General features: G+C 35.6%; 2 protein-coding genes across 4 annotated transcripts; one reads left to right on the top strand and one right to left on the bottom strand.

Moving 5' to 3' along the window:
• Positions 1-32: 32 nt before the first annotated feature.
• LOC112559285 (vacuolar protein sorting-associated protein 37A-like) lies at positions 33-14,354 on the bottom strand. Its single transcript, XM_025230397.1, has 11 exons — positions 14,147-14,354; positions 13,078-13,152; positions 12,764-12,881; positions 11,591-11,676; positions 11,138-11,312; positions 10,778-10,857; positions 8,806-8,933; positions 5,853-5,911; positions 5,358-5,520; positions 5,046-5,095; positions 33-4,692 (listed from the first exon to the last, which is right to left on the bottom strand). Exons 1-11 carry the CDS (start codon positions 14,242-14,244, stop codon positions 4,621-4,623), a joined length of 1,104 nt encoding a protein of 367 aa, XP_025086182.1. The 5' UTR covers positions 14,245-14,354; the 3' UTR covers positions 33-4,620.
• Positions 14,355-14,393: 39 nt separating this feature from the next.
• On the top strand, positions 14,394-25,548 carry LOC112560626 (CCR4-NOT transcription complex subunit 7-like). Of its 3 annotated transcripts, none has more exons than XM_025232571.1 (8): positions 14,394-14,473; positions 17,112-17,183; positions 17,547-17,698; positions 18,102-18,295; positions 18,699-18,860; positions 20,336-20,513; positions 20,838-20,915; positions 21,214-25,548. In XM_025232571.1, the coding sequence occupies exons 3-8, from the start codon at positions 17,585-17,587 to the stop codon at positions 21,373-21,375; spliced, it is 888 nt and encodes a 295-aa protein (XP_025088356.1). In that variant the 5' UTR covers positions 14,394-14,473; positions 17,112-17,183; positions 17,547-17,584; the 3' UTR covers positions 21,376-25,548. The 3 variants fall into 3 exon arrangements, with proteins under 3 accessions (XP_025088356.1, XP_025088355.1, XP_025088357.1); XM_025232572.1 differs by having other exon boundaries at positions 14,458-14,473; positions 17,112-17,190; XM_025232570.1 differs by lacking the exon at positions 17,112-17,183.
• Positions 25,549-25,719: the final 171 nt, after the last annotated feature.

Below are 25,719 nucleotides of genomic sequence, written 5' to 3'. Positions count from 1 at the left end.
AAAATCTTTCTTAACAAAAATAACACCAGAAGTATCTCAACCAATTTAATGTCTGAATTATGCACCAAAATCTTGCACATATTAGGAATGAAAGAAAGTTATCACAAATTCATCTGATCGTCAGGAACTTAAGCATTTAGCATGCTAAAATAATCTTTTATGTTAACTATAAAACAAATGTCTACCTTGCAGGGAGACATTGACTAGGTGAGCAAGTTAGCAAGCACCAACTTTTTATTTATTCTTCATCTGAAGCTTTCACCCAGAACATTGGAACTAATTTATGCCGGTAATTCTATCATAAATCTGGATGTACACACTATAAAAATTAAGCTATCATGCTATGGCACATCTCTTCCTCCTTATAAAACAATTTTCGATGACATGCGTCATTACGTAATATAATAATAAACAGTAAATTAAACTCTTTAAAAAAAATGAGAAAGAGAGCAGCCATGCAATTATAACCTGAATGTAATAATGTGTCTAACTGCATATAAATGATGGTAGATTAACAATGATGTATTTTAACACTCTGACTTTCCCGTTTTTTCAGTCTGTGCCTACATATATAATCTTCTTTCTGCAGAAATGAGTTTTTCAAATATTGTAATTTCCTTTCATATATATATATATTTTTTTAAACAAAAATCATTTACTTAGACAATTAAGGACAACAATTTTTCCCATGAACTCCACATAGCATTAGACATTTGCTTGCTTGCCTGATACAAATGTACACAGTAGGAAACGAAAATCAGGAAAAAATACAGATAAATACAGGTTTGAGCAGCTGGTTTTCGGGGATTTCAATGAAAGTTTTTTTTAATTTCTCTGACAATTATTATAATTAAGATTAACATTGTAATTCAAAAGTTCTAATAACAGTAACACTGAGATCTAGCTTGTCACCCTCACTTGTATGGTGACCCAAAACACAAAACTGTCTTTTCTGCACTTACTGAAGCAAGTACAAAAAGAAAAGTAAAATACAATTACAACAGAACAAAACAATCTAATTCAAGCTATTATGTGGAGATTCAAGTCAATATTAAAATTAAGTGAATTAATTTTCAAGAAAAAAAGCTTAGCCTATGGGTTGCCTGCTAGCACTGCAAATAAAAATGATCATCTGCCTTAAGAAATGGCATCTGCCCACAAGTAAAAATTATAAGAAGCCCTTCCACCAACTATATTCCTAAAACCTTTGCAATAAATTCTTCCCATCTTAAAAATATGTAAAGTAAAGAACTAATGTTTCTGTGTTGGAAATTTATAAGAAAAGAATGTACTACCAACTGTGCAGTAAGGAAACAGTCATCAACCAAATCTGGATTTTTTTTTGGTTGCACAGTGGTCTATGGATGTATGATTCTAGCCAACTCTTATAACTAGTCTGATTTTTTAAATTTTGATTCACTACCAGTTATCCATAATTATTTAATACATCAATTAATTAAAAATGTTAAAAGGATTTATTGGAGGTAACTGTGGAAGAAAGCTATATTTTAACTTGGGAGCTTGCATTATTTTTTATGGTAACTACCTTCATCATTGATGAGAGTAGTCATCATGGTGCCTTACATGTCTTCAACATGCAAAAGTAAAAAAGTTTTAATAAGCATAATATCTATCACTGCCTCCGCTGATTAGGTTAAGATAGTTTTCATCATCTAGACCTGAAATAACATCCACCCCACTGCTAGTAAGAACTGTTCCAACTCTTAAATGTTTGCAGATCTTTTAAGAAAACTATTTCAAAAGCACACGGTAAAGTGTGTACTGAAATATCTGATTATAATATTGTATCGACTATTCTAAACCATGATGCTTAAACAAAATTGATTCTCTCATTTTCATATTATGAAAGCTGTTAGGATGCAAAATTTTAGCAATGTATAAAACATTCATGCATGTTCAGAAAGTATTGATAAAAAACAAATGAAAACAAAAATAAAACTCAATATTTTGGGATTGGTATTGCATCTGCTGAGGGAAATCCTGAGCAAAGCTCATCTGAGGTCATTTGCAAAATAGAAAATATAAACATTCTTTAACATTTAAAATCCATGCAACATAATACGTTTGTCAGGTACCCTGTACCCAGTGAGCTTTTTACCCAAGTCCAAAAACGAATAAGATAATTAATTTTGTAAAAGAATAATCTACAAGTTGAAACAAGAAATTATACCATGCTACAATACTGGATCCAATCACATTATCATTATTTGCATCGTTATATTTGTTGATTGTCTCTACTCATGAAGCAATGTCAGCACTGATACATACATATCAGTTTTACTTATTTATGTCAAAAGCTCTTGATCTGGACAGCTCTATGGATGCTACTTATTCATCACTGTCAAATCTAAAAATGCTTTACTAGAAACAAGACCCAAGACTCAACCTATAAGGGGCAGCAAATTCACAACCAGAAGCCAACCATAAATGTTAGGCTAGAATCAAGACCATGGCTTTATTTCAACCAAAGAGCAACAGATTCACAACCAGAAAGTGTATCAAAGAACAAGATATGTTGGGGGATTCTTAAGCATTCTCACTACGTGAGCCATCTCTATGTCCTATAACAGATCACTCATTATTGCATCCTACTAGCTTTTAAAATGAGGTTACACAAAATAAGCCCAGTCATTATTACAGGTGTCTACGAAGTACCTATGAAGATCAACCCAATAGAAAACCAAAATAAAATAAGCTCCTCACTAACATCTCTCTCCATCTCAGACATACTATCTTTTCTTGGTAACAAGCCAGCCTAAAACAAAAATTTTTTGCTGATGCTGGTGAAGATCCTAACTTCCTCTTTCACTTCTACCTGTAAGGTTAAATCTTACCCTCTTCAACTCTTTCCCCCTACAAAAAACGAAAAAACAAAAAAACTTCTTACCAAAAAAGAAAAACAAAACCCCAACAAAATGCCTAATTACCAGAAAAAGCCAATCATTTTATCCAAAATTTAGACAGGCGGATTTCTGACACTTTGAGACTAGACCATTACACAAAAATAACCGTTAATATTAAAGCCTCTATGTTTGTCAACACACTGTCTTTGAGGGATTCTCTAAAATAAATTGTGGCACAAAAAAAGGAAGATTACAACCAATGCAAGAGACTAATTTAAATCAAGACAGTCAAATGCAAAATAAAATCCACAGCAGAATGCAAACCAATAAAGAAAGGACATTGGTACAGTTTACAATTTGAGCTTCATGTGTATGAAAAGATGAAAATCCTTTTACAATTCACATCATTTTAGCACACAGACATGCATGCACACACATAATGTAGCCAATATGCATGCACAAATTAACACATTTCATAGTGTAAACATTGTCACACATACAGAGAAACAACCTATTTTTTTCACAATTTTACACAGAATTCTTATATACATATCTTTAAATACACATTTTTCTCATATACAGAATAAATCATCTGTCATTCCTTTTTAACTTGCTCAAAGAGTCAACTTTTGGCTACAACTGTGAAAAAGATAAGAGATCTGAAACAGGATTTCAGCTAGTGATCACTTGTGATCACTGGTTTAAAAAAATAAATATATAAAGCTGTCATTCAAAAATTAAAACAGTAAAGCAAAAATCCTGTGGTAAACAACCCAACAAAAATCTACTCTGCTGCTTCAACAAAAAAGAAAAGAATAGACACTAAAAAAGTCAGAAAGAACAAAACCAATCTCAAGCAACATTAGCATTTCACTTGCACACTTTATGTGATAAATTTCATATGCCACTGGAATTCATGCAAGCTTCAACTATCATTCCAACAAAGAAAATGTGGCATAATGTACAGTGCTAAAACATGTATTTATCACTAACCAACACTCAACAGTCACTACTGGTCTTACAGTTGTCACAGTCATGCTTAACATCTGCCATTTGTAAGCATCCTGGTATTTAGCAAAGATAGTTCCTATAGTTCATAAAATATGCACTTCATAACATCATGTGCAAAGGTTGCATGACTGCACACTACTGCAGCATATGACTCAAAATAATGTAATATGATGTGATTTTTAAGTGACCAAAAGTTATATGATGAATGCATCAAGGATATGAGACCTTACTCATAGCCCATAAATGCTGTTTTCTATTCCGTAAGGTCTTTCTACAAGAAATCAATTGCTGGTAGCCAGAAACTGCATGCAAAAAAGTTCCTATAAAGAAAATGCTTTGGAGAAGTAGGTGTACATTTTTAATCATGTATGTAATTGTACACCTATATATATTCATCTCACCAAATAAATTGCATATTTGTTCTTTTTTAAAAACTGTTTGAAATTTCATGATAATCAACTGACACAGCATTCACTTAACATATGCACTGGACACATGAACTTACATAAGCTACAATATATCCTTACTGCACATACACAGCTTCTTATATTCCTATACATATCTACAACATTTCCTCTGTGCTCAGAGTTTCATATGCTCACTTCTGTGTCCAACAAAACACACATATTCATAAATGCAGTCAACATTTACTCTGCAGCTGGAATTTCTGAAATTCAGTTCTTTGCCCACCAAAGCACTTCAAAAAGAAGCAATAATTTAAATTCCCAAAGGATGCCAATGGTTGTCAAAACAGGTCCCCTTGTGACAAAATAATATGAGAGAGCTTTTCTTCCTTTGCTTTCCTGATATGGCATAGCTGAAAAAAGGATTTATTTATTAGCCCACTTGCTCTGGAAAAAGTCCATAATAAAAAAAAAGTCACAAACAGCATAGCTCATTGAGGTATCACATCTTAAATGTACATCAGAAAGCCCTCAAATGATGACACTAACACTGTTTTAGCAGCCCTGGCAATTGAGGTCATTAGCTATCACCTTTTATCCCAAGAGCATTTTAGATTGGTGACAACACTCTGTCAAATCAAGTTCTCTTATATAACATGGAAAAAATCCACCAGCTGTACAATAATGATATTTGATGTGTTAATCCCTTCAACTGTTTAATATGCTATTTAAGCAAATTTGTTCTGACAAAATATTTTGGACTCACTTTTCTTTTCTCTATAAACTTCTGGGTGAAATCTTCAACATCCATCTTTCCTGGAAAAAGCCAAGACAGCACTTACATATAACAAGGAAATGACCATAATCCCATCAGTTGCAAAATCTTTTAAAAGATATTTTCTTATAGCACAACAAAGGAAAGCCTTCTACTGACGAAACTAAGTTTATGATCTCATTTTCATTTCCATTAACTATGTAATACTGCAATATTAAGTCATTTCAATACAAGCAGATTACAATGCTCTTCAATGCCAAGAAAATAGTGAGAAGATCTTAGCCATGCATCCTTTAAACTTACTGTTGAGAAAATCATCAACTATATTTTCAGATTCTTCCTCTGCTTGCAGAATGGCAACCTTGAGGTTAGTTTGGATGTTGGAGGGTCGAAATTGTTCTGACAATGCCAGGTGCTGTTCACAACTAGCTTCAAATGCCTGCTTCATCCCATCTAGCTCTGCCATCTGTCAAACAGAAAAATATCACAACACATATCCCAAATATAGAAACAATCCAACATTTTACAAGCAAACCTTAGAGATTGACTAAATATATGTGAAATAGCTCATTATTAATGATATGTGGCAATAGGAAATGTGCTCAGCCAAAAGTAGCTTTGTGAAGATCAGAAGAGAAAGAACTAAAGGATCAGAAACTGGTTCTGCTTCTGAAAGACAAAAATGAACATCTCTAGCGGATGCCTTATGTACCACCTAGGTACGAAGAGGAATAAGTGAGCAATGGTATGTTCCTTGTCTCTTGCTATGAATCTGACATGCAAAATAATTACACAAACCTTCTCAATGATTTCATTCTTAATTTCCTCTATTTTGGGTTTATCAGACAAGTTAGTTCCTGCAACAGAAAAATAATACCATATAAAGAAATATTATTTCTGCAAAGATTTCCTACCACATTCTTCTTATTCAGAATTAAATAAAAGCAAGTACTACATTAATACATTGCTAAAACATCAAGAATTAGTTAAAAAAGTTAGACATAACATAAAACATTTTTATACAGCCAAACCTAAAGAATTATAGCAATAGTTTAAAAAAAAATGTACAAATTAATAACTTTGAATAGCTTTCACTACTCATGATAGGGTAGTGGAGTGGTGCCCAACCTTTTCTCACCCGAAGGCCCCACTGGACATGATCTAAAATCTCACAGGCCAGAACATGGCGGTTTTGCCAGAATCATGACGTTAAAAATGAAATTATGTTGTGTCTGGTTAAAATGAGCGGGCCGGATGAGGCACCTTCGCAGGCAGGAGGTTGGGCACCCCTGGGATAGTGAATGGATGCAGTCACATGTCCTTGCAAAAGAAAGGAAACAGTAAGCAGTGTAAAAACTACAGAACCATAAGTCTGATCATCCATCCAAGCAATCTCATGCTGAAAGTAATTTAGAATCCTATCAACACCACTGTAGGAGAATTGCTAGCAGAAAAAAAAAAACCAGGCTGCCTCTAGATCACAAAGGAGCACAGATCTCCAATCATCAAATTCTGATGGAAAAATATCTACACCACCAGACTCTTCCATGACTTTATAGATTTTATGATGGTACTGTACAGGGTCTAACACAAGGGGTTGGCAATTTTGCAAAACTTCAGCATCAAAGAGGGCCCCATTCATCATCAAAGGAGTTCAATGACTACAGTACAGTGATACCTCGAGATACGAGCTGCTCATCATACGAGTTTCTTGAGATTCAAGCTGCGAATGGGGCCAATTTTCTGTTTGAGATCCGAGTTGAATTTGAGATACAAGCCTGCGGCCATTTGGGAAGCCGACCCTTAATTCAGGAAGTTACCGTGTCAGGCTCTCAGATCGCAGCATCATGGCATCGTCTTGTTCTTTCTCGTGTGTTACCCACAGAGTTAAGTCATATCTCATGCACTGTGCTCGTTTTTGCATCCATTACGCAGTTTTATCGCACGTTTCGCTGCACTTATGGCGAGCGAAGGCTACATCCCCAACAAGTGTTCAACTGCGCCGAAGCGGGATTGTTTTAGAAAATAATGCCCCAGAGGACTTTAATCTCCGCAAGAGAAGAAGATGCCATGCCATAAGCCCATGAAGATCCGCCCGACCCTTGCTTTGCGTGCAAATGCTAGCAGTGATTGTAAAATGAAGCCACTGCTAGTTTATCATTCTGAAAATTATTGAGCCTTTAAGATTCACAACATTCTTAAAGAAAACTGCAGGTTATGTGGTGTGCCAATGAAAGGGCATGGATTACACGCCTGTTCTTTGTCCACTGGGTAGATCTCATCTTCGGTCCTGCTGTGAAAAAAATATCTTCTGGAGAATGATTTCCCATTAAAAGCGTTGTGATCCTTGATAACGCTCCAGCCTACCCACCTGGCCTTGAAGATGACATTCTCTTTGAGTTCAAATTCGTCAAAGTCCTCTACCCTCCACCCAACACTACTTCAATCCTGTAACCTATGGACCAGCAAGTCATTTCTAACTTTAAAAAGTTTTATACAAAGCACTTGTTCCTCTGCTGCTTTGAGATGATCAAGAATACAAATCTTACCCTTCGAGAATTTTGGAGAGACCATTACAACATTGTGATCTGTTTACATGTTATAGATTTGGCATGGCAGGAGGTAACAAGAAGAACCTTCAACTTGGCATGGGATAAGTTATGGCCTGCTGCTGTTGCAAAGAGGGACTTTGAAGGATTTGAACCTGAGACAAATACCAAGAACAAGACCAAGGTGATTATGTCCCTCAGAAAGACGATGAGTCTGGAGGTAGACGAGGATGATGTGAACGAGCTCATCGAGGAACATGGGGAAGAACTCTGAACTGAGGGGTTGAAGGAGCTACAGGTGATGCAATAAACATAGCTTCTGCAAGAGATTAGCAGCGAGGAGGAGGATGAGCCGAAGGAAGTGATTTCGACCCACCTGCAGCCTACACTTTGGTAGGCACCACCGGTGAACTTAAAGACCTTACCAGCAAATTGACAGACAGTCCAGTACTGACAGATCAAAATCATGGTTAAAGGCAATGGCAAATCAGAGATTTACATGAGCAGAGAAGAGCTCAATTAGGTATACATTTTTAAGTACTAGAAGCCACCTTTTCCAAAGATAGTAGCTCTATGACAAATGTTTGTATCAAGATCACAGCAGCAACAGCAGCAACGGCCATACCAGGATATGGTGCAGCAACACCATCAGATTTACTACCAAGTACAGACTGTACAAGTTCTTTGTAGTTCAGTCCCGATGTATGAGTGTGAGACATAAATTTCACTTGCTAAAACGGAGAAGAGAATACAGGCATTGGAGACCAAGGGCTGAATGAGGCTGTTCTGAATCACAGAACACAAAACCAATACCTTTGTGCAAAGCTCAGTCACCACCCTAGTGGGCAACCAGGAACCCCTTCTCACAACAATGAAGCCATGAAAGCTGGTTTGGTCTGGCTTTGTAAACTGACACAACACTAAGACCATCCTTCAGGGTACCTTGAAGGGCTGTTGACGCCAAGTTAGACAAAGGAAAAACTGGCTCGCAAACATGAAGGAATGGACTGGCTGTTTCATACGACCTGCTCCCCACTGCTCAAGACAGGCCTAAGAGGTAAGCCTTGTCAGCTGCTGTCTATCCCTCCCCAGACCAACATAACCATTTGTCAACTGGTATCAGATAAGCGATGAAAAAAATGAATGAAGACAACTCATGATGTCTAGAAGAGATGCTTGATAGACAAAAGCAGTTAACTCACGAGCAAGGAGGACACATCTTTCAGAAAGTTCTTCACGCTTCTCAGCAAAATTAATCAGCTCAGGAAGACCTTGCAACATCTCTAGCAGCTGTTCATCATTTTCCATAAGTTCCTGGAGTTCAAAGAGTCTGGAAATAAGCATATTCATAGAAACACTTAAAACATATCACACTAACCCATCTATGTGTATACAAATACAGTGGAATCTCAATTATCCAGTTTATTGACCAGCACCTGTCATCCGGATAATAAAAAATCATGGATAATTGAAAATAATTCTAAAAATTTGTAAGTGCTAGAATAGGTGTTGTACAGTGAAATTTTTATCTTTCTTGTAATTGTTTATAAAGCTTTCTTGAAAAAAAATCAGAGTTTGTGAAGTGTTAGGATGTCAGTAAAATTTGAATCTGCTTCCTGCTCAATAAAAAAACTTAAGCTGTGACACATCTAGTGTATATTCCTGTATTCAGAATTCTTGGGGATGAAATGTTGGCGGTCTTGTGATGTCTAGCTTTTTTCAATTTTATATATATAAGATGATACAAGATAATCGAATGCATGGTTAATAAAAGACCAGATAATCAAGGCTCCACTGTATAAGAAATACCACGAAACTGAAATAATAATGATACAGACCTCTTCAAATAATTATTTGAACTATGTGTACACACTTCATTATATTCATCTACTTTTCATCTAGTTTTAATCAATACTTGACCTATTTATAGTTCAGTTTTCAACAAAAGGGTACATTAAACAAAAAAATTGGGGGATTCAATAATTTCTCTGGGTTTGGAAAGTGACCTTGAATAGCTCACTTATGTAATAGGGTTTCTGACTCACTAAACATAAAGTACAAAATGGCATCTGAAAAATATAACTTTATTTAGGCACTTAACTAAAATTGGGGAAAACAACTAGGTGCACTCATTTAAAAACAGAAGATCCTGAGTTTAAACTTGCCCAGACCTGTGACTGGACAACATTCCCTGCCCACCAGCAGATGCGTATTTGATTTATCCAAGAAGGTAAAAGGCAGCAGAAAGAGAGGGTTGGCCTCTGCCTTCATTATTTGTGCCCTTTTAAGGAAATCGCTTGAAGTTTGCTGACCCTCTGGCCATTAGGCTATGGGACTCTTTGCGCATTACCTTTAAACAAGAATGCTGCTCAAGTGTCACATTCACCTTCAGGAAGCATTCATTGGAGAAGTGTGAATTCCTATTTGTTTTTTAACTCTGTCATTCTCATTCTAGACACCAATAAAAAGACACATTAATATAATTAACTTAAATCTAGGATCATAAAATGTCAACAGGTATAAATCCCATAGCCAAGGGTCTGTAAGTATGGTAAATAAGTATTTCATCATGCCACCATACACTTCTGCTGGAGAAGGGTGGGTGAGGTGAATAGGGAAAATGAGTTTTTCATACACAGGCCTGAGCAGACATTGAACCAGTGAGTTTCTGCTCCACAGCTAAAGTGTAGGCTTAAAAAATCTCCCCATAAAATGTAGTTTCTTTATTTAATGTTTTATTCAAAAATGTTCCACTTACAGTACTTTAATGTATTTTTATGACAGCTAACCAAACTTTTTTGATATAACTTCACTTTTGTAATGTATAGATATAAGTACACAATTATTAATATTTAAAATCTGTTTTAAAATCCTTTTGTTTGTTCCCTGATTCCTTTTTACATCTTCAATGCTTGTCTTTTGTTATTTGTCTGCATAATTGTTTCTCTTTCCATCTTTTGTGTTCTGTCTATGTCTCCTTCTTGTCTTAAGCACAGAGAGAATTTTCCTTCATGAGCATGATTATGCTATACAAATCACATGCTTTTTTATTATTATGAAACATTACCTAAATGAAAACAAAATATACCAATAAGCTATTTTCCTTAAAGTTTTACCAAGAAAATGTCTAGTTATACATTCAAGAAAGACTAAGATAAAAACTATTTAACTTACTTTTTGTCCTTTAGCTGTGGAAATGCCTTTATTATATTTGGCATAGCAAAGTCTCGAAAGCCATCCAAATCTTGAACAACCTAATATTAAGGAAAAGTTTGCTTTTAATACTGTTTGTGAAGAGAGATTTTAAAATTCAAAACAGATTTTAAAAATTTAAATCTGAATAAATTTACAAAAATACACTTCATTGTCACTGTCCTTTCTCACACTGAGATATATACAAGAGATAATGAATGGTGATTGGAAAAATTTCTCAAATGACAGCTTCTGACCTCAGACATCACAAACTGCAAACTCTTTAGGGACTTTAGAGGCATACAAAACAGAGAGCCAAAATCCTACAAATGCTCTGCTTACTTTATCACTGTCAGACTGTGGAGTTGTAGCACTTGCTGTTGGATGCCGTGGAGGAACAGGTGGGGGTCCAGAAGGAAAAAGGTCTATTCCTGGATGTATATATGGGGGTGGTGGGTACCCTGGTGTGGCTCCCACACCATAGCTAGATGATGTTCCAGACCCCTGCTGAACTGGGCTAAAGAACACAAGGAGTCCAGAATGTGATGTGGAATTTGTCTTAAAGAGTAGCACATCTGCTTGCACTACAGCCTACAGTACTGATGGAAATTTTTTTACTGATGATAAAGAATTAAAGTTTTGAAGGAGTTTAAAAAGAAAATAAAAAGCAAAAAATGCATATGATGGACACTTTTTTTTTTTATAATCTTACACGTGATCATAGATTTATATGTGTAATACACTCTTCTAGAAAGACAGCTTATATAAAATACAAATCTGAAATGGACCACTTACTAAGAAGAGATGATAGTGGGTGGATTTTTCTTGAACTCTTCTAAAATAGTCTGTATAACTTGACCCAAGTCAGAATGCATGGAAAACTGGTGAAAAATGAAATACAGAAGATAGAGGTTTAGTTACAAAATATTCTTCATAAACATAAATAATATTAACATGCAATGCACATCAATGCTAAAGGATAAAGAAGAAAGTCGACGATAATACATAGCTCACTTTCCCAACCCACACCTCACAAGATTAGTTTACTCATTCACTTATCGGCCATGCATCTAAATAATTTGATAAGACACATCACATTTTTCTTAAAGTAAGGCAAACCTGCATAATAAATACCGCTTGCTCACTATGACTTGCCCTTCTCCAAAATATCAATCTACATGGGTATCATCAAAGAAGAGGGGAAAAAATGGTAAACAGTCTTTTACGAAAGACATTCAAGTTTATGACATCAACAGATATATATATATCAACTGGGCAAAAATCCCTTTTATCTCGATGCACTTTTCTTCTAAGCAAATGAATGATAATATACATGACCAGACTTAAGAAAAAGTGCTGTGTTAATTTATAAAATAATTTGTGTACAAGAAGAGTGCAATTTTCTGATTTCACATTCCTGATTATTGTATTTGTGTTTAATTTAGTTTTATTATACAGCATGAAGCTGTGTTCACCGGTGGCAATGTTATTAATATACCTACATTGAGTCTTTGTGATATTTCAAAGAAATATAACCTTGACTGTGTCCCAGAGAGAGGGAGAGCTCAAAATAAAAATCTGTAACTTTCTTTCAGTGCATGTCTGATTTTAAAAGCACAAGTCTGCCTGTGTGTGGGTATGATATTAAAGTTACACAAATGCAAGCAATATAAAAGCTGAATAGGGTAGTAAACTTGAGGATACACAACATCAAACTAACAACCAAGATAACAGAAAAAAATTATAAGAAAAGAAAAGTGTAACAACTTATCTACTGATTACTCTTGGGATCACACATAAAATTAAAAAAAATTATGACTAATGATGACAATAGTAGTTATGGCAGTGATGACAAAAATAAAATTGACATAAAATTTGGAATTTCATGACAAAACATCATCAAGGATAACTGGAAGCTCATCTATTTTTTCTTTCAAAAGACCAGTTTGGTATGGATTATGCACTCACATTGTTAAGCGCTGGACATCCAGTAACCCGTAATGTCTGTGGGTCCACCCATGGATGTGTAACAGGTGGAAAAATACTGACAACTGGTTTCTCTTGTGGAAACTGGGATGTTAGCCCTCTGATTTTAAAAACAGACATTCATTTAGAGTTAGTGCAATTATGCATCTTGCTGTGCATTTTCAGACAAGACAATCCATATGTAAATACAGGAAATAATTAAAACAAGCATTCTATTTAAATTATTTTTAAAACGCCAAGAATCTCTACCTTTTTTTAATTATGAAAGATGACCATACAGATAAGTTAGAACTTACATGATCAGTGTAAAGTTTGCAGATCCCACCCTCCATACAACTCTGTACTCTACATCTCGTAAAATTTCAATGGCACTGGAAAAAAAATGAATAGCATATGCACTCGTGCATACATGTGAATCATAATATTCAAAGATAACATCTTGCAAACAGGGTGAAGTTATTAATTCACGTTAAAAATTATTACTTAGTACTTGTAGTGAACTTTACCTTGCCATTATAAAATAATTGTACCCTTGGATGAACCTCTTATGAATCCATCTATACTTGCTCTGCTAAATAGATTTTTTAAGTATAACCAGCCAAGTACCAGCATCTCCTGGGTGATTTCCTGTCTCCTGACAATGAATGCATTTAAACAAAGCAGATCATCAGAAAGGGGAAGGTAGGCAATGCCCATGACCATTTGTAGTGAATGAAGCGATAAAAAGTTCAGTGATGCCAGCCGCCACATGACTTACTTTTTGTTTTCCTTGCTCACTTATTCCCCTCCCCCCCTTCACTTACTCACTTACAGTGCACGTACAGTGTAGCCTATGAAATTATGACTTTACCCAAGTTATGTCACAATTTACTCTGCATACTAGATTTTTGTTGCTTGGAGCCATCACGTTATAACTGAGAATAATGAACATTATTAAATAAGCAGTTTTAGTTCACCTATAGATAAAATGTCTTCTTTGGGTGGTAGAATTATATACATTTCATCCTTGATTTTCAAAGGAATTTTCAATAACTTGGCTGGTCATCCATTATTTTCAGAGATATCATCTGAAAGATTGTTTTCAACACAAAAGGAAAACAGATCTGGCACGAAACTGTTATCATGGTCCTTATGTGGTTTATATACAGTTCGTCTGTACTGTTAGCAACAGATATCGTTTTAATAAAATCTCACTAAATATCATCTTTTCTCTAGATCAAAATTTAATATAAAAAACAAACACAACGAATATGCTTAGTTTGGTGACTAACAGAGGTGCTGACAGCTCACAGAGCACATAACAATAAAGGAAAAATAAAACAAGGAATCTAAAACATGTAAGTTCTTTCTTAGCCAGTTTCTTACCTTACTTTACGAAGACTTTCGATCTGCTTTGTCTTCTGAATCTGTAAATTAGTAGCTGTCTGAACTTTTGCCTTACCACCACCAAACAGTTTATGCATCTTGACGAACTATTAAAGTCACCTCTTAAAATTAAATCATTTAGTCATCTATTTTCAAACACTTTCTTGTTTCATTTCGTCAAGATCAGGCGGACGACTCTAAAATTGAGATAAACGTCATGTAAATATGTGCTTACAGAATTTCCTGTTGCGCATGCGTATTAATAGCAATACACAACGTGAACGTAAAATATTAGAACTTTGTTTTCAATGCAAGGCTTGAAAATATGTAAGTACTCCGTCCTGCCGATATCGTTCATAAGTTTGGTGTACTTATTATTATAATACAAGTGATTTGTTATTTAACTCATTGCAAGTTTTGAAAGAAAGCAGTCGAATGCTTATGTTACTCTGATTATACATACAGTATAATCACAATGGCTTTATGTGAATTTGACATTGCTGACAATCATACGGTGTATGTATTAGGAAGAAAAGTTCATACGATGAGAGGTAGTGACTGTCTTTGAGTAATAAGAAGAAATAGGAAAGAATTGAGTGAGATGACTGTTCGATTAAATGATATATGCGAAAATTACTACTAAACTATCGTCAGCATTTTTATGCTATTCCTAATGCTGTCGTTTATTCTGCTCTATGAGAAAGAACATTCTGAAACGACTGTACATTCATGAAAAAAGGCCTGAACGATGTAAATGAAAATAGCAGAAAATATTTGGCACCTAGTTTGATATGTAGGGTATATTATACAAATGAGCAGCTGATGTGGGCTGGGAAACTTATTCTCTCCACTTGAACAAACACAAACGCGTCAAAGCTGACGATTGCCATTGTGTTATTACTTATCTCCCATAAACTCTGTTCAGTTTAACTTATGTTAGTCCAGATCAGAATTATATGCTTATGAAATACAAGTCTTATGTACCCACTTATTTGATGACCTGTCCAACTCAGGCCCTCTCACAATTAAAGGTTTGCAACAATTCAGAATTTTTTATTTTATTTTTTTTTTTTTTTATGACTGGACAAAGTTCAGTACAAGATACTATTTCCCTAAATCTATATAAATTCCCATTAGACAGGTCTACGAATATTAATGTGCACATAAAAAACATATCAGTAAAACTGTATCGTCTCATCAGGATTGTACATGGTTAGGTTGTTAAGACTTTAATCAGGAGGAGATGGGACAATATCAATGGAAAATAAGGATATCATAATTTGACCTCTATCTATGCATGGGGTATATTGGGATATGATAAAACAAGAGTTATTCACATAAACAAGTCTTTCCACTAATTTTAACATAGTTTTGCACTATGTCAGTCCTGTTTTCAATATTCACCACAACACCTATTCAGTCTTTCTACAATTACACTGTTGCTATACATTCAATTTCTGCTTTATCTGGGTGACCTTGGCACTTATGGCCAGTCATAAAGTGACACCTTCCTCACCCAACACCATGTGACACCTGCCCTTCCTCCTGTCTCTACACTGGGGCAGTTTTGAAAGCTTGTATAAGCTGTTTCTCTTGTGAGATAAATAGCTGAAACACTGTCTCAACAACAACAACAAAAAAAGCTTTTATGCAGAGAGAGAATGAAAAGATTTTGGAGTGAAGGTAGAAACATGTAAAATGGAATACAGAAAGTAGGAGAGTGACTAAGGGAAGGCAGTGCAAGGGAGTTATGCAAAGGCACAAACTATATGATGGGAAGGAGACAAAGAAAAGAGTTAAAGCATGCCACTCAGATCTGTTTATGACCTTAACATTTTCTCTGTGTGGTTTGATGTTAGAGACTTCAGCGAATTAGATAGTATCTGGTCCTCACTGTTGGCATTCTTTGTCACAGTCTGTGACATGAGATATTAAATTTTTTTTCTCATGTACCTGCATAAAGCCCCTGGACCTGACAATTGTGTAGTCAGCTAAATGGTGTCTTTACCAGATTTTCCAGCATTCCCTTGGCATGCTTATGGGCACATCAACAATAATAGCAGTTCCAAAGAATAATGCTAAAGCCTTGGAAGACTATGGCTCTAATTTCTGTTGTGCCCAAGTGTTTGAAGATGGTTGTATACAACTTAATTATTTTGTCTGTGGTTGACCACTTAGATCCTCTGCAGTATGTTTACAGGCTGCATTTTGGGGTATCTGATGCCACTCTCACTCTTTTAGATGTTATCCTACAGGACTTGGACACGTTCAGTACCTATGCTTCAGTCATGTTCATGGAATTTTCAAATGCTTTTAACATTGTCCAGCCACATCTCCTTTTAAAGCTTGAGAGAATGGGTCTCAAAATGTCACTGACAGGTATTGCAGGGTCTGACATCTGTAGACTTCTCAATAAATGAAGCAATCTTGTCAGACATGTGGGCCCTTAACATGGGGACCTTTCAAGTTTGTATGCTTTACCCTGTCCTGTTCTTTGTGTACTATACTTATAGGCTCACTGGCAACAGTGCTACTTTAAAATTTGTAAAATATGCAGACTGCATGGCCCTAGGGGCCTGCCTCAAGGATTAACAGTCCCTGTCAGTACCTTGCCTGTGTTGGGGAGCTGGAGGACTGGTTTGACTGCAGCTTTCTGGAGCTAAATGTTGAAAAAAACCAGAGGATATGCCTATCACTCAAAAATCAAGGTATAGCAGGTGCAGAGGGCTGCCAATTTCAAGTACCTTGGCACAGTCATGAATGGAAGGCTCTCCTATAATCAATTAAACCATGTGTTCAAAAAGGCCCAGCTGGGACTGTACCTTTTTGGGAAACTCTGCAGTTTCAGCATCAGCTGTGGAGTACAGGCTTTATACAGGTCTGTTGTTGAGAGCATTCTTATTTCTAATATTGCTGTGCTACACGCGCTGTCCAACCCAGTTTTTCAACTACTACTTTCTGGCAGGTGATGCAAAGTGCCACTTGCGTAAAGAAATGCACACCAGAGGTCTTTTGCCAGAAGCCACCACGATCTTCAGTAAGAAGTACTAAAGACTCCTAACGTTATTTTGTACTATTGTGTATTGTTCGCATTATTTTTTAAGAGGAGGGCATGCATATATGTGTGTGTGTAGTGGGGAGGCAGAGTGTATGCGCGTTAATATATGTATAATCAACTTGTGACGTGTTGTCTTAATTTGTAAGTGTTCTTGTGTGACCCGAAAATGATTTATGTTCTGGACTTGTGCCTCATACAGACAGTAGAGACTGAGTTATTGAATTAAGTATTAGACTGGGAAAAAAAACTCAACATCATTCAAACATTGCAGAATAAATCAACTTGTTGAATCAAAATAAAGGTGAGATGTTTTTTTTTAAACATTGTCCTTTACGTTTGCAGATGAGTGGTCACTTGTTCAAGATAGGTGAAGATAAAACATGCCATCAATAGCAGAGGCCGACTATGGTATCCGTGATGTCTGGCAAAGCAACTTGGAGGAGGAGTTTCGCACCATACGGCAGGTTGTTACCAAGTGCAAATTTGTCGCCATGGTAAGAAATAATTTATTATGTCCTTAGCGTGGGATGGCCACGATCTTATGATTAAGGTATTTAGTTATTGCTTTGCTAATTTGTAATTAGGATGGATTAAACAAGGGTCAGTTGTTCACTGACTGTAGACTGAAATCTGTACTCATTAGAATGACTGTGGGCCCTAAATAAGGCCAGGAGCAGTAGTATGAGTTAGTTGCAAACCTTAAAAGTATGGGGAAAAAAATTGTTTTTTAGAAGGCTCGGAATCTCTTGTTTGCATCATTTATATGTCCAGCCCTCCAGAGCCCACTTGGGATGTATGCATAAATAAAACATTCAGACACCTCTGAGGTGAAACTGGTTTTCTAGGTAATACAGGTATACAGTTAAGGAGGAAGTTTTGATTGATTTTTGGTTTCAGGACACAGAATTTCCTGGGGTTGTAGCACGCCCTATAGGAGAGTTTCGCAGCACATCTGATTATCAGTACCAGCTTTTGCGCTGCAATGTAAATCTCCTCAAAATCATCCAGATTGGTATCACATTCTATGATGAGAATGGCATACCAGCATCACCAGTCTCAACATGGCAGTTCAACTTTAAATTTACTTTGTCGTAAGTAGTAGTATTGGTAACTATACAGGATGTAAGCATTTTATGTAATAGTAATATTTGAAGGAAAAGTAGTTAGGCATACTGGTGGTAAGGTATAATCACTAGTGACGAAGTCTTTACAGCCAATCATCTTGATATCGTTAATCTTCAATATACTGCTTTCAACAGGTAAGTTAAAAATATGTGCAAAAACTGCAAATACATCACTGTTAATACCACATGTATGTGCACAATTGTGAATGCATGTTTAAGAGTGTCAAGAAGAAACTATAAAACTTAATAAATTCTGGTAGCATTACAAAATGGCTTTGACTTGATGTCACCTTTAAAATTTAGAGAATACAATGAATATGAACTAGATATGTGGTCCTATTGTTATTTATTTGTTATTTTGTATTCACAGTGAAGACATGTATGCCCAAGAATCAATTGATCTCTTGCGCAAATCAGGAATCCAGTTTGAGAAGCTGGAGAGTGATGGCATATTGCCCAATGACTTTGCAGAACTATTGACAACGTCTGGTGTAGTTTTGATGGATGACATCAAGTGGTTATCGTTCCATAGGTGTGGTGAATAATTCTGTCTCTTAAGAAAGTTAAATAGAGGTAGAACATGCTTTTTATATTAGAAATAGTGTTCAGATATAAGCACTTTAAATAAGCTGATTTCTATACAACTGAGTTATCAGTAATTTTAATGATATTTTTTTAAACCACTGATCTCATTTTATGTAATTTGCATGCAAGTAATGCAAATTATAGGTGTCCAGTCACTTAATCCCCAGACACTTCATCCCCGACACTTCATCCCCTAGACTTTTAATCCCTAAGCACTTAATCCCCGACACTTCATCCCCGACACTTCATCCCCAGATACTTCATCCCCAGACACTTAATCCTTTATAAATCAAGTGCAACCTATAATAGAATGTTGGATGCAGTTAGAGAACTAATGCCTAATGCAGCTCCAGAGACTATAGTAACAGACTTTGAGAAAGCTGCGATGACCGCTTTTCGAGAGAAGTTTCAGTCATGTAGAGTAACGGGATGTTACTTTCACTTAAGTCACATGGTATTACGCAAAGTCACTGAACTGGGGATGAGAAGTGACTATAACGAAGACGACGAGTTACGTGGAATGGTCAGATGCCTCCCAGCACTTGCCTATGTACGTGAGGAAGACATTGTCGATTCCTTCGAATTGCTTGCAGAGTCAATGCCACAACATGATCGCATGCCGGAACTTCTATCCTACTTCGAGCATACGTATATACTGTATATATTGTTGAAAAACATTAAATTTACTAGCTTATATGAACTTTAACAAATGTTGTAGATGTTCAAATGACTTTGAAGTTAATAGCATGATTTGAATTTGAATTAAATTTTTTGCTGACTTCATAATTTTTTTAGTTAAGGATTTAGTTTAGGGATTAAGTGTCTGGGGATTAAGTGCTTAGGGATTAAAAGTCTAGGGGGTTAAGTGTCGGGGATTAAGTGACTGGGAACCCAAATTATAATAATATATTAAAAATGACCGTCTAGCATGAAGGTGAGCCACATAAAATAATCTTGCACAATAAAGTCTAGACAACAGACATCATAGTTGAAAACTGTTTTTAAAAAGATAAGTTAGACTTAATGAACTTAACAGAGACATGATTTCTTGGGAAATGAGGCAAGGTGTTCTTTGTTTATAAATCTCAGATCTCCACCAGTTTAACTGCAAACAGCTAATTGTTGTCAAAGAAAAAGTGTCATTGATATACATTTATAATCAAAAGGAATGATTCTTTATGTAATTAAGGCTGGCCAAAAAAAATGAAATGGTAGTTGCATATTAGCCCAGCATGCAGATGTTAATGGTTGTTCTTTCCATCTCTTGATTTCATTGTTTTCCAGGTTCTGGTTAGGATCATCTTGGTGCTGCTTTTGATTTTGGTTCTGTCTTTGAATTGTGTGAATGCTGTCTTTACACGAGTTTATATTTTTTTAATGTGAGCAAATGTCATTTAAATGTAATGTTTTTGATTCTTTCAGCGGCTATGACTTTGGCTATATGTTGAAGATTTTGACTGGTGAAAACTTGCCTGCGGAAGAAAACGCCTTTTTTGAGCTTTTGCGAATCTACTTTCAAAATATATATGATGTCAAGTACCTCATGAAAAGCTGTAAGAATCTTAAGGGAGGGCTTCAGGAAGTTGCAGATCAGCTTGAGGCAAGTTTTAGTTTTCTTGGTTTAAATTTGAGAAAGACTGCATGTAAAGATCATCTTGTTTTTGCGTCATTGAATGTGCTCCCAACAACGACAGGTGCCGGCCCCACTGACTACATTGTTTTCATGAAGCTATTGCATGAAAGTGCATGGTTAAATACTTTAAAAAAATTTTCTGTTAATTGATTTTTGCTTTTCTTCTGTCTCCATTTAAACTAACCCTGTCAAGTTAACATATATACTTCCAGGTGTAAGGGTACATTCATATAATTAAGATACACAGGGAGAAAAGTGATAACTTTGTAATTTTGAGTCTTTCTTCTCCAGATCACACGAGTAGGTCCCCAGCACCAGGCTGGAAGTGACAGCCTGCTCACTGGAAATGCTTTCTTCAAAATGAGAGAGGTAGACACAGAGACTTTTACTGCATAATCTGCATAATAATATAGTATTCAGATTCTTCAAAGGAATTACGGATTCCGATACTAGAAAGATTCTATGAAAATAACTCATCTCCTTTGGCTGTAGTTATAATTAATTGTTGTAAATGGGGTAACTAGGGATATTAAGAGTTCGTTGATGCTGTGAAAAGAGGTGAATCTTTTTACATAATATGTGTGTGTGCTTGTAGCTTAAATGGTTCATCTCTGATAGAAAATATTGCTATTTGGAAAAAATATATATATTTTTTTACTTTTTATAGATGTTTTTTGAGGACAACATTGATGATGCAAAGTATTGTGGACATCTGTATGGACTTGGTACATCTTTTGTTGCCAATGGTGCTGGCTATGATACATATAACAACTCGCACACCCCTGTTCCAGGAGTAGATGAGGGAGGAGCAGCAACTGTCATCTCATGATGTCATCATCAGCACTGTCTTCAGCTTTTTTATCATTTTCTTTTTCACTCATCGGACATTCACCTGTATCATCAATCCCTCGTTGTTTCATAGCCACTAGCAAGATCAGTGTAACCAGCCCCCACATGGAAGCACTGGTTTGTCTCTTGCAAAAGGCAAACCTTTGTAATTGAACCACTTGTGCTGAAGAGAAATTCATCGAAAATCGAGAGTACAGGAAGTGATCTGCGAAGTGTAGTCAATGAATCTTAAAGCCATCATTAGGCTGTGGAGTACAGGAGGGCACAAAACCAAAAAAGAACATTCAAAAAGGATGTGTTTTGTCTTCTGGGAGTGTGGCATAAGAATTTTCTGGACCAGAATTAAGTATGACTGTTTCTGTGTGAATCATTTTTTTAAAATTAAGAAACTTCTTGTCTTCAAAAGGCAGCTCTCAGCTGAGCTAGGATGATAAGCTCTTGTAAACAAGTTTTAACCCATCGGCATTGCAGAAGACATCTCAGGCTTTTCTGAATTACCTGAAACCAGTTAGATGTGATGCATGTATGCACACAGAAGTGTGCAACGCATGCACACAAGCATGGGTATACGCGTATTTTCTTGCGAGTTGTTATTTAACAGATTATTTGTCTAACTTTTCTCATTAACAGAAGCACCTTTCTTATCATTCTATAGAGAAAAGGGTGTTAGGTGCAGAAACTGAAAAAAACTGCATTTGTAAATGCGAGGCAGAGGGCAGGTAATAGTATGGCTGAGGTGGTGGTGATGGTGGTGGTTGTTTATTAGGCTTAACTGTAAAGGCCATTTGATGGAAGTCAACAACTGCTTAAAATAGTTTATTCTGTATTTGATATATGCTGTTAAGCATCGTTCTTTTGAATGTTTTTGTGGACTTGATATACTTGCATTAACCGTGAGACAATTATATGAGACAATTAGTTTAAAAAAAATGTTGGGGTAGGGGGTGATAGGGAAGGAACAGTTTAGGTTTCCAATCTTTGGATTTAAACCTATCTAACAAAAAACAAAACCAAAAAGCTCCACCCCCACTGACCACCATCACACCCATGCAGTATTCAGCTCCTCTCAGTGGTTACCCACTACAGCAACATGGGATGTTTGCCATACGGCTATCCTCAAAACAATGGCAAACCTTGCTAAGTTTTTATGATTATGTTCACACTTTGCATGCTATAGACCAGCGTTCATGTGGAAAAATACGTCAAGACTTGCCGAACTGATCAACATGTGGCCATCATAGTACTGTTTCTTCTAACACTTTCAGCGCTTGGTTCTTTGAGGTGAGGAATACAAATGCGTGCTCAGTTTGCTCTCTTGATATTTATTTTAGCAAAAGATTGAGTTGTCTTGAAATGTGGCAATCACATATGAAGATGGTAAGTAAAACCACTTACTGAAGGGTTGGCATGTCTGGAAATATGGCTTTTGTATGTAGAGATTGTAAGTACTCTTAATACATTTTAATTTGTGTGCTCAGTGGTTAAATTGAAAAGAAAAACACCTCAGCTAAAGCATTTTAAAAAAAAAATAGATCCTCTATTTCATAATGGTTCTTGTACGGTTCGAATCTTATTATTGGATCTTACTGAGCCATAGATAATATTAAATGTTTTGAGAATGAGAGGACATCATAAAAGTCTTTCCACTTTATAGCTGTAGCAGATTATTAATAGCCCGATAAATTATGGATATGCTATAGCACCATTAATTTCTTTTTAAATTTCTTTTTTAGAAAGAATGACCAGTGTTGGTCATCAGAATATTGTATTGTCTGATGAGAACAAGACTTAACTGTGTTTCCTGTGTAGAAACAGTTTAATTGGGAAGAAAAATTGTACTTATTTTAAATCACTGGTGTGATAATGTGATATACAATCTGTCCCCAGGGTGTTTGGTGTTAACAGAACAGATAGATGGCTGACATTTCATTGTTTTAGTTGATATTAATCATGTATGATAATTTTAATTCTATTACTTAAGCTCCTGAGTGTATAGCTGTCTTTTCATCTGTAGAGAAAATAATCTAGGATTTTTTGCACTGTCGTGCTTTTCAGGTTAAAGTGACCTAGTTTCTTTTCATTCATATTTTAGGTAATAAAAAATAATGCAGATTTTGAAGCACACAATAACATGTGATGTAAAAGTAAATACACAATATTTGCCACAATAAATAATCTCAACCCCAGTAACATCAATCAGTTAATGCAACTTAGAGTTACAAACATGCATACTGTGAATGCTTCTTGGTTCTTCCATGTTTTCATGCATGCATTTTGCAAATTTTTAGTGTTAGTTTTCAGTCTGTAACTTATCTAATTTCACTCAATGCAGGACATATTTTGTAGTTATATGTTTTAAAGTGTGCTTGAAATGTCAACCATGTGGGTTTTTAACAAGGTTAGCTTGCGGGCTCTTAAGAATGTGATAATACTTTTTGAGGCAGCTAGGCATGACATAGGTCTACATATAGTTCTTGATAGCTTAATTTAAGCCATCATCATGTTTAAAGTGACTTCATACTTTTTCGTCCGTCTCCATCTTATGTTTAATCACCTAACAGTCTGTTTAACTGCTTTCTCCTTTTCTCTCTTTTACAATTTTGCTTTAATGGATCTAATGTTTTGGTTAAGACATTGTCTAAAGAATCTAATCAGTCTTTGTTACCTGCAATGAATAGGTCTTTGCATTGTATTTGTTGCATGTGTTATAAGCAGCTAAGGATGAGAGTAGAAACGCTGTTCTTTGCTCCCTAAATAAATCTCTGATTCATGAAGAAAGTGTCATGTGGCCTCATATATCAAGAATATTTTAAACTGTTGCGCAAGGCAGCTGTTTCATTACTAGTTATTTTTACCGAGGCAGATAATCTATAGACACTGTATTATCTGATTCAGGTTGTACAAAAGATATACCATATAAGAAAATTTTGCAAATATTTAAAAAGAAATTTCTTGATTTAGTAGCTATAAAACTTTTTAAGTATAAGTAATTTCGAAGGCAAATAGTTTGTAGCTGACTGGCAGTTGGGCAAGGATATATTTTTATTTCTCGATGGTTATCCTCAACTTCTAATGTGTGCTGGTAACATTATCTGTCATATGTTTTTGTTTCTGAATCTGTTTTATCATGTGTTTCTCTCTCTCTCTAACTAATGCATAACCTGATGCTTTACCTTTTTTAAAATTCCTCACTTCTTTTCTTTATCATCAATTGTGTAAAGACCCTTTCTTTTCCTAAAACATTAAATAGATCCAGACAAAATGAAACACTGTTCCTTTTAGTTTCATTGAAGCATAGAATAAAGAACACAAAGTATTGATCTAGGATTGGTTTTAAGATAATGCAGAAATGCAAATAACATCCAAAACTTTCTTCTGCCATGTTCAAAAGCTATAGTCATTGCACTGAAAAGTGTATCATGCTTATGGTAGCCATTTCCTTTTGTCAAAAATACCCACTGCAGTCCATGTGGAAATCCTCTTTTTTGACACTCTGCTGCTTTAAAACTTATGTATGCCATGAAAAAAATGTAACTGGGACTGCTAGGTGATAGCAGTTTTCTCTGCTGTTGCAATAATTATGTGGTAAAGATGATGGTTTTATTGTTGCTACTTATAAGAAAAACTTAGTGAAACTGATAAGGACACCAGGCCCTTTTAAAGAAGTATACTTATGTTCAAATACAGAAAAGAGTGAGCTTTTAACCTTGTGCAAAAGCCTAGCTGTGATTGTTGCCCACACCTGTTTGCATTTTATCTTTAAAGTAGAATCTTAAAACCAACTGTTTTTGGTTTTAGCCTCTCCTTGTATGAATTTGTTCTCACCTGACAATACATGTCCATGGCATTCTTTTAGGAAACTAGTTGACAGAAGTGAAAGATATATAGAATTGTCAATAATGTTGTAAGTGAATTTTGGATCCAGCTTGATGATACATATTTTCAGCTTTAACACCTTTTCAAGCAGCATGTTAATTTTCATTGGTCCTTTTAAGGTGGTAGGATGCTTAGGGTACCAAAGTATGAATAAAAAAGTATCCAATCCTTCAGTGAATCCATGGCAGCACCAACTGTAAGGAGCTGCATTTTTTTTAAAGACCATTTTTCCTAATCTTTTTAAATTTGTAAATAAAGCTTTTCCTTCAGCCTTAAATAGGTGTGTGTGTATTTATATATCTGTAAGTGTGACACTGCATGCATAAAATACAGAGCACAATCTATTATTTGAAGTGATTGTGTTACTACCATTAAAGATCCATCATCCTCGTTCATGTGTGTATTCCTTGCCTGCACATATTCCACAAGAATCTTTGAGTTTATAATT

The sequence above is a fragment of the Pomacea canaliculata genome, linkage group LG3 (assembly GCF_003073045.1).
Source record: "Pomacea canaliculata isolate SZHN2017 linkage group LG3, ASM307304v1, whole genome shotgun sequence".
In the NCBI taxonomy this organism is placed as follows: Eukaryota; Metazoa; Mollusca; class Gastropoda; order Architaenioglossa; family Ampullariidae; genus Pomacea; species Pomacea canaliculata.
The sequence above is the reverse complement of the archived record's forward strand: the minus strand, read 5'-3'. Positions and strand labels throughout refer to the sequence as shown.

Excerpts from the sequence above, each read along its gene's own strand:
- LOC112560626 (XM_025232570.1), top strand. The coding sequence starts at position 17,585 with ATGCCATCAATAGCAGAGGCCGACTATGGTATCCGTGATGTCTGGCAA. Across the intron at positions 17,699-18,101 it reads AGTGCAAATTTGTCGCCATG|GACACAGAATTTCCTGGGGT; the intron begins GTAAGAAATAAT and ends TTTTGGTTTCAG. Across the intron at positions 20,514-20,837 it reads AAGTTGCAGATCAGCTTGAG|ATCACACGAGTAGGTCCCCA; the intron begins GCAAGTTTTAGT and ends TTTCTTCTCCAG.
- LOC112559285 (XM_025230397.1), bottom strand. The coding sequence starts at position 14,244 with ATGCATAAACTGTTTGGTGGTGGTAAGGCAAAAGTTCAGACAGCTACT. Across the intron at positions 12,882-13,077 it reads GCAAACTTTACACTGATCAT|AGGGCTAACATCCCAGTTTC; the intron begins GTAAGTTCTAAC and ends TTTTAAAATCAG. Across the intron at positions 11,677-12,763 it reads GATGTCCAGCGCTTAACAAT|TTTTCCATGCATTCTGACTT; the intron begins GTGAGTGCATAA and ends ATTTTTCACCAG.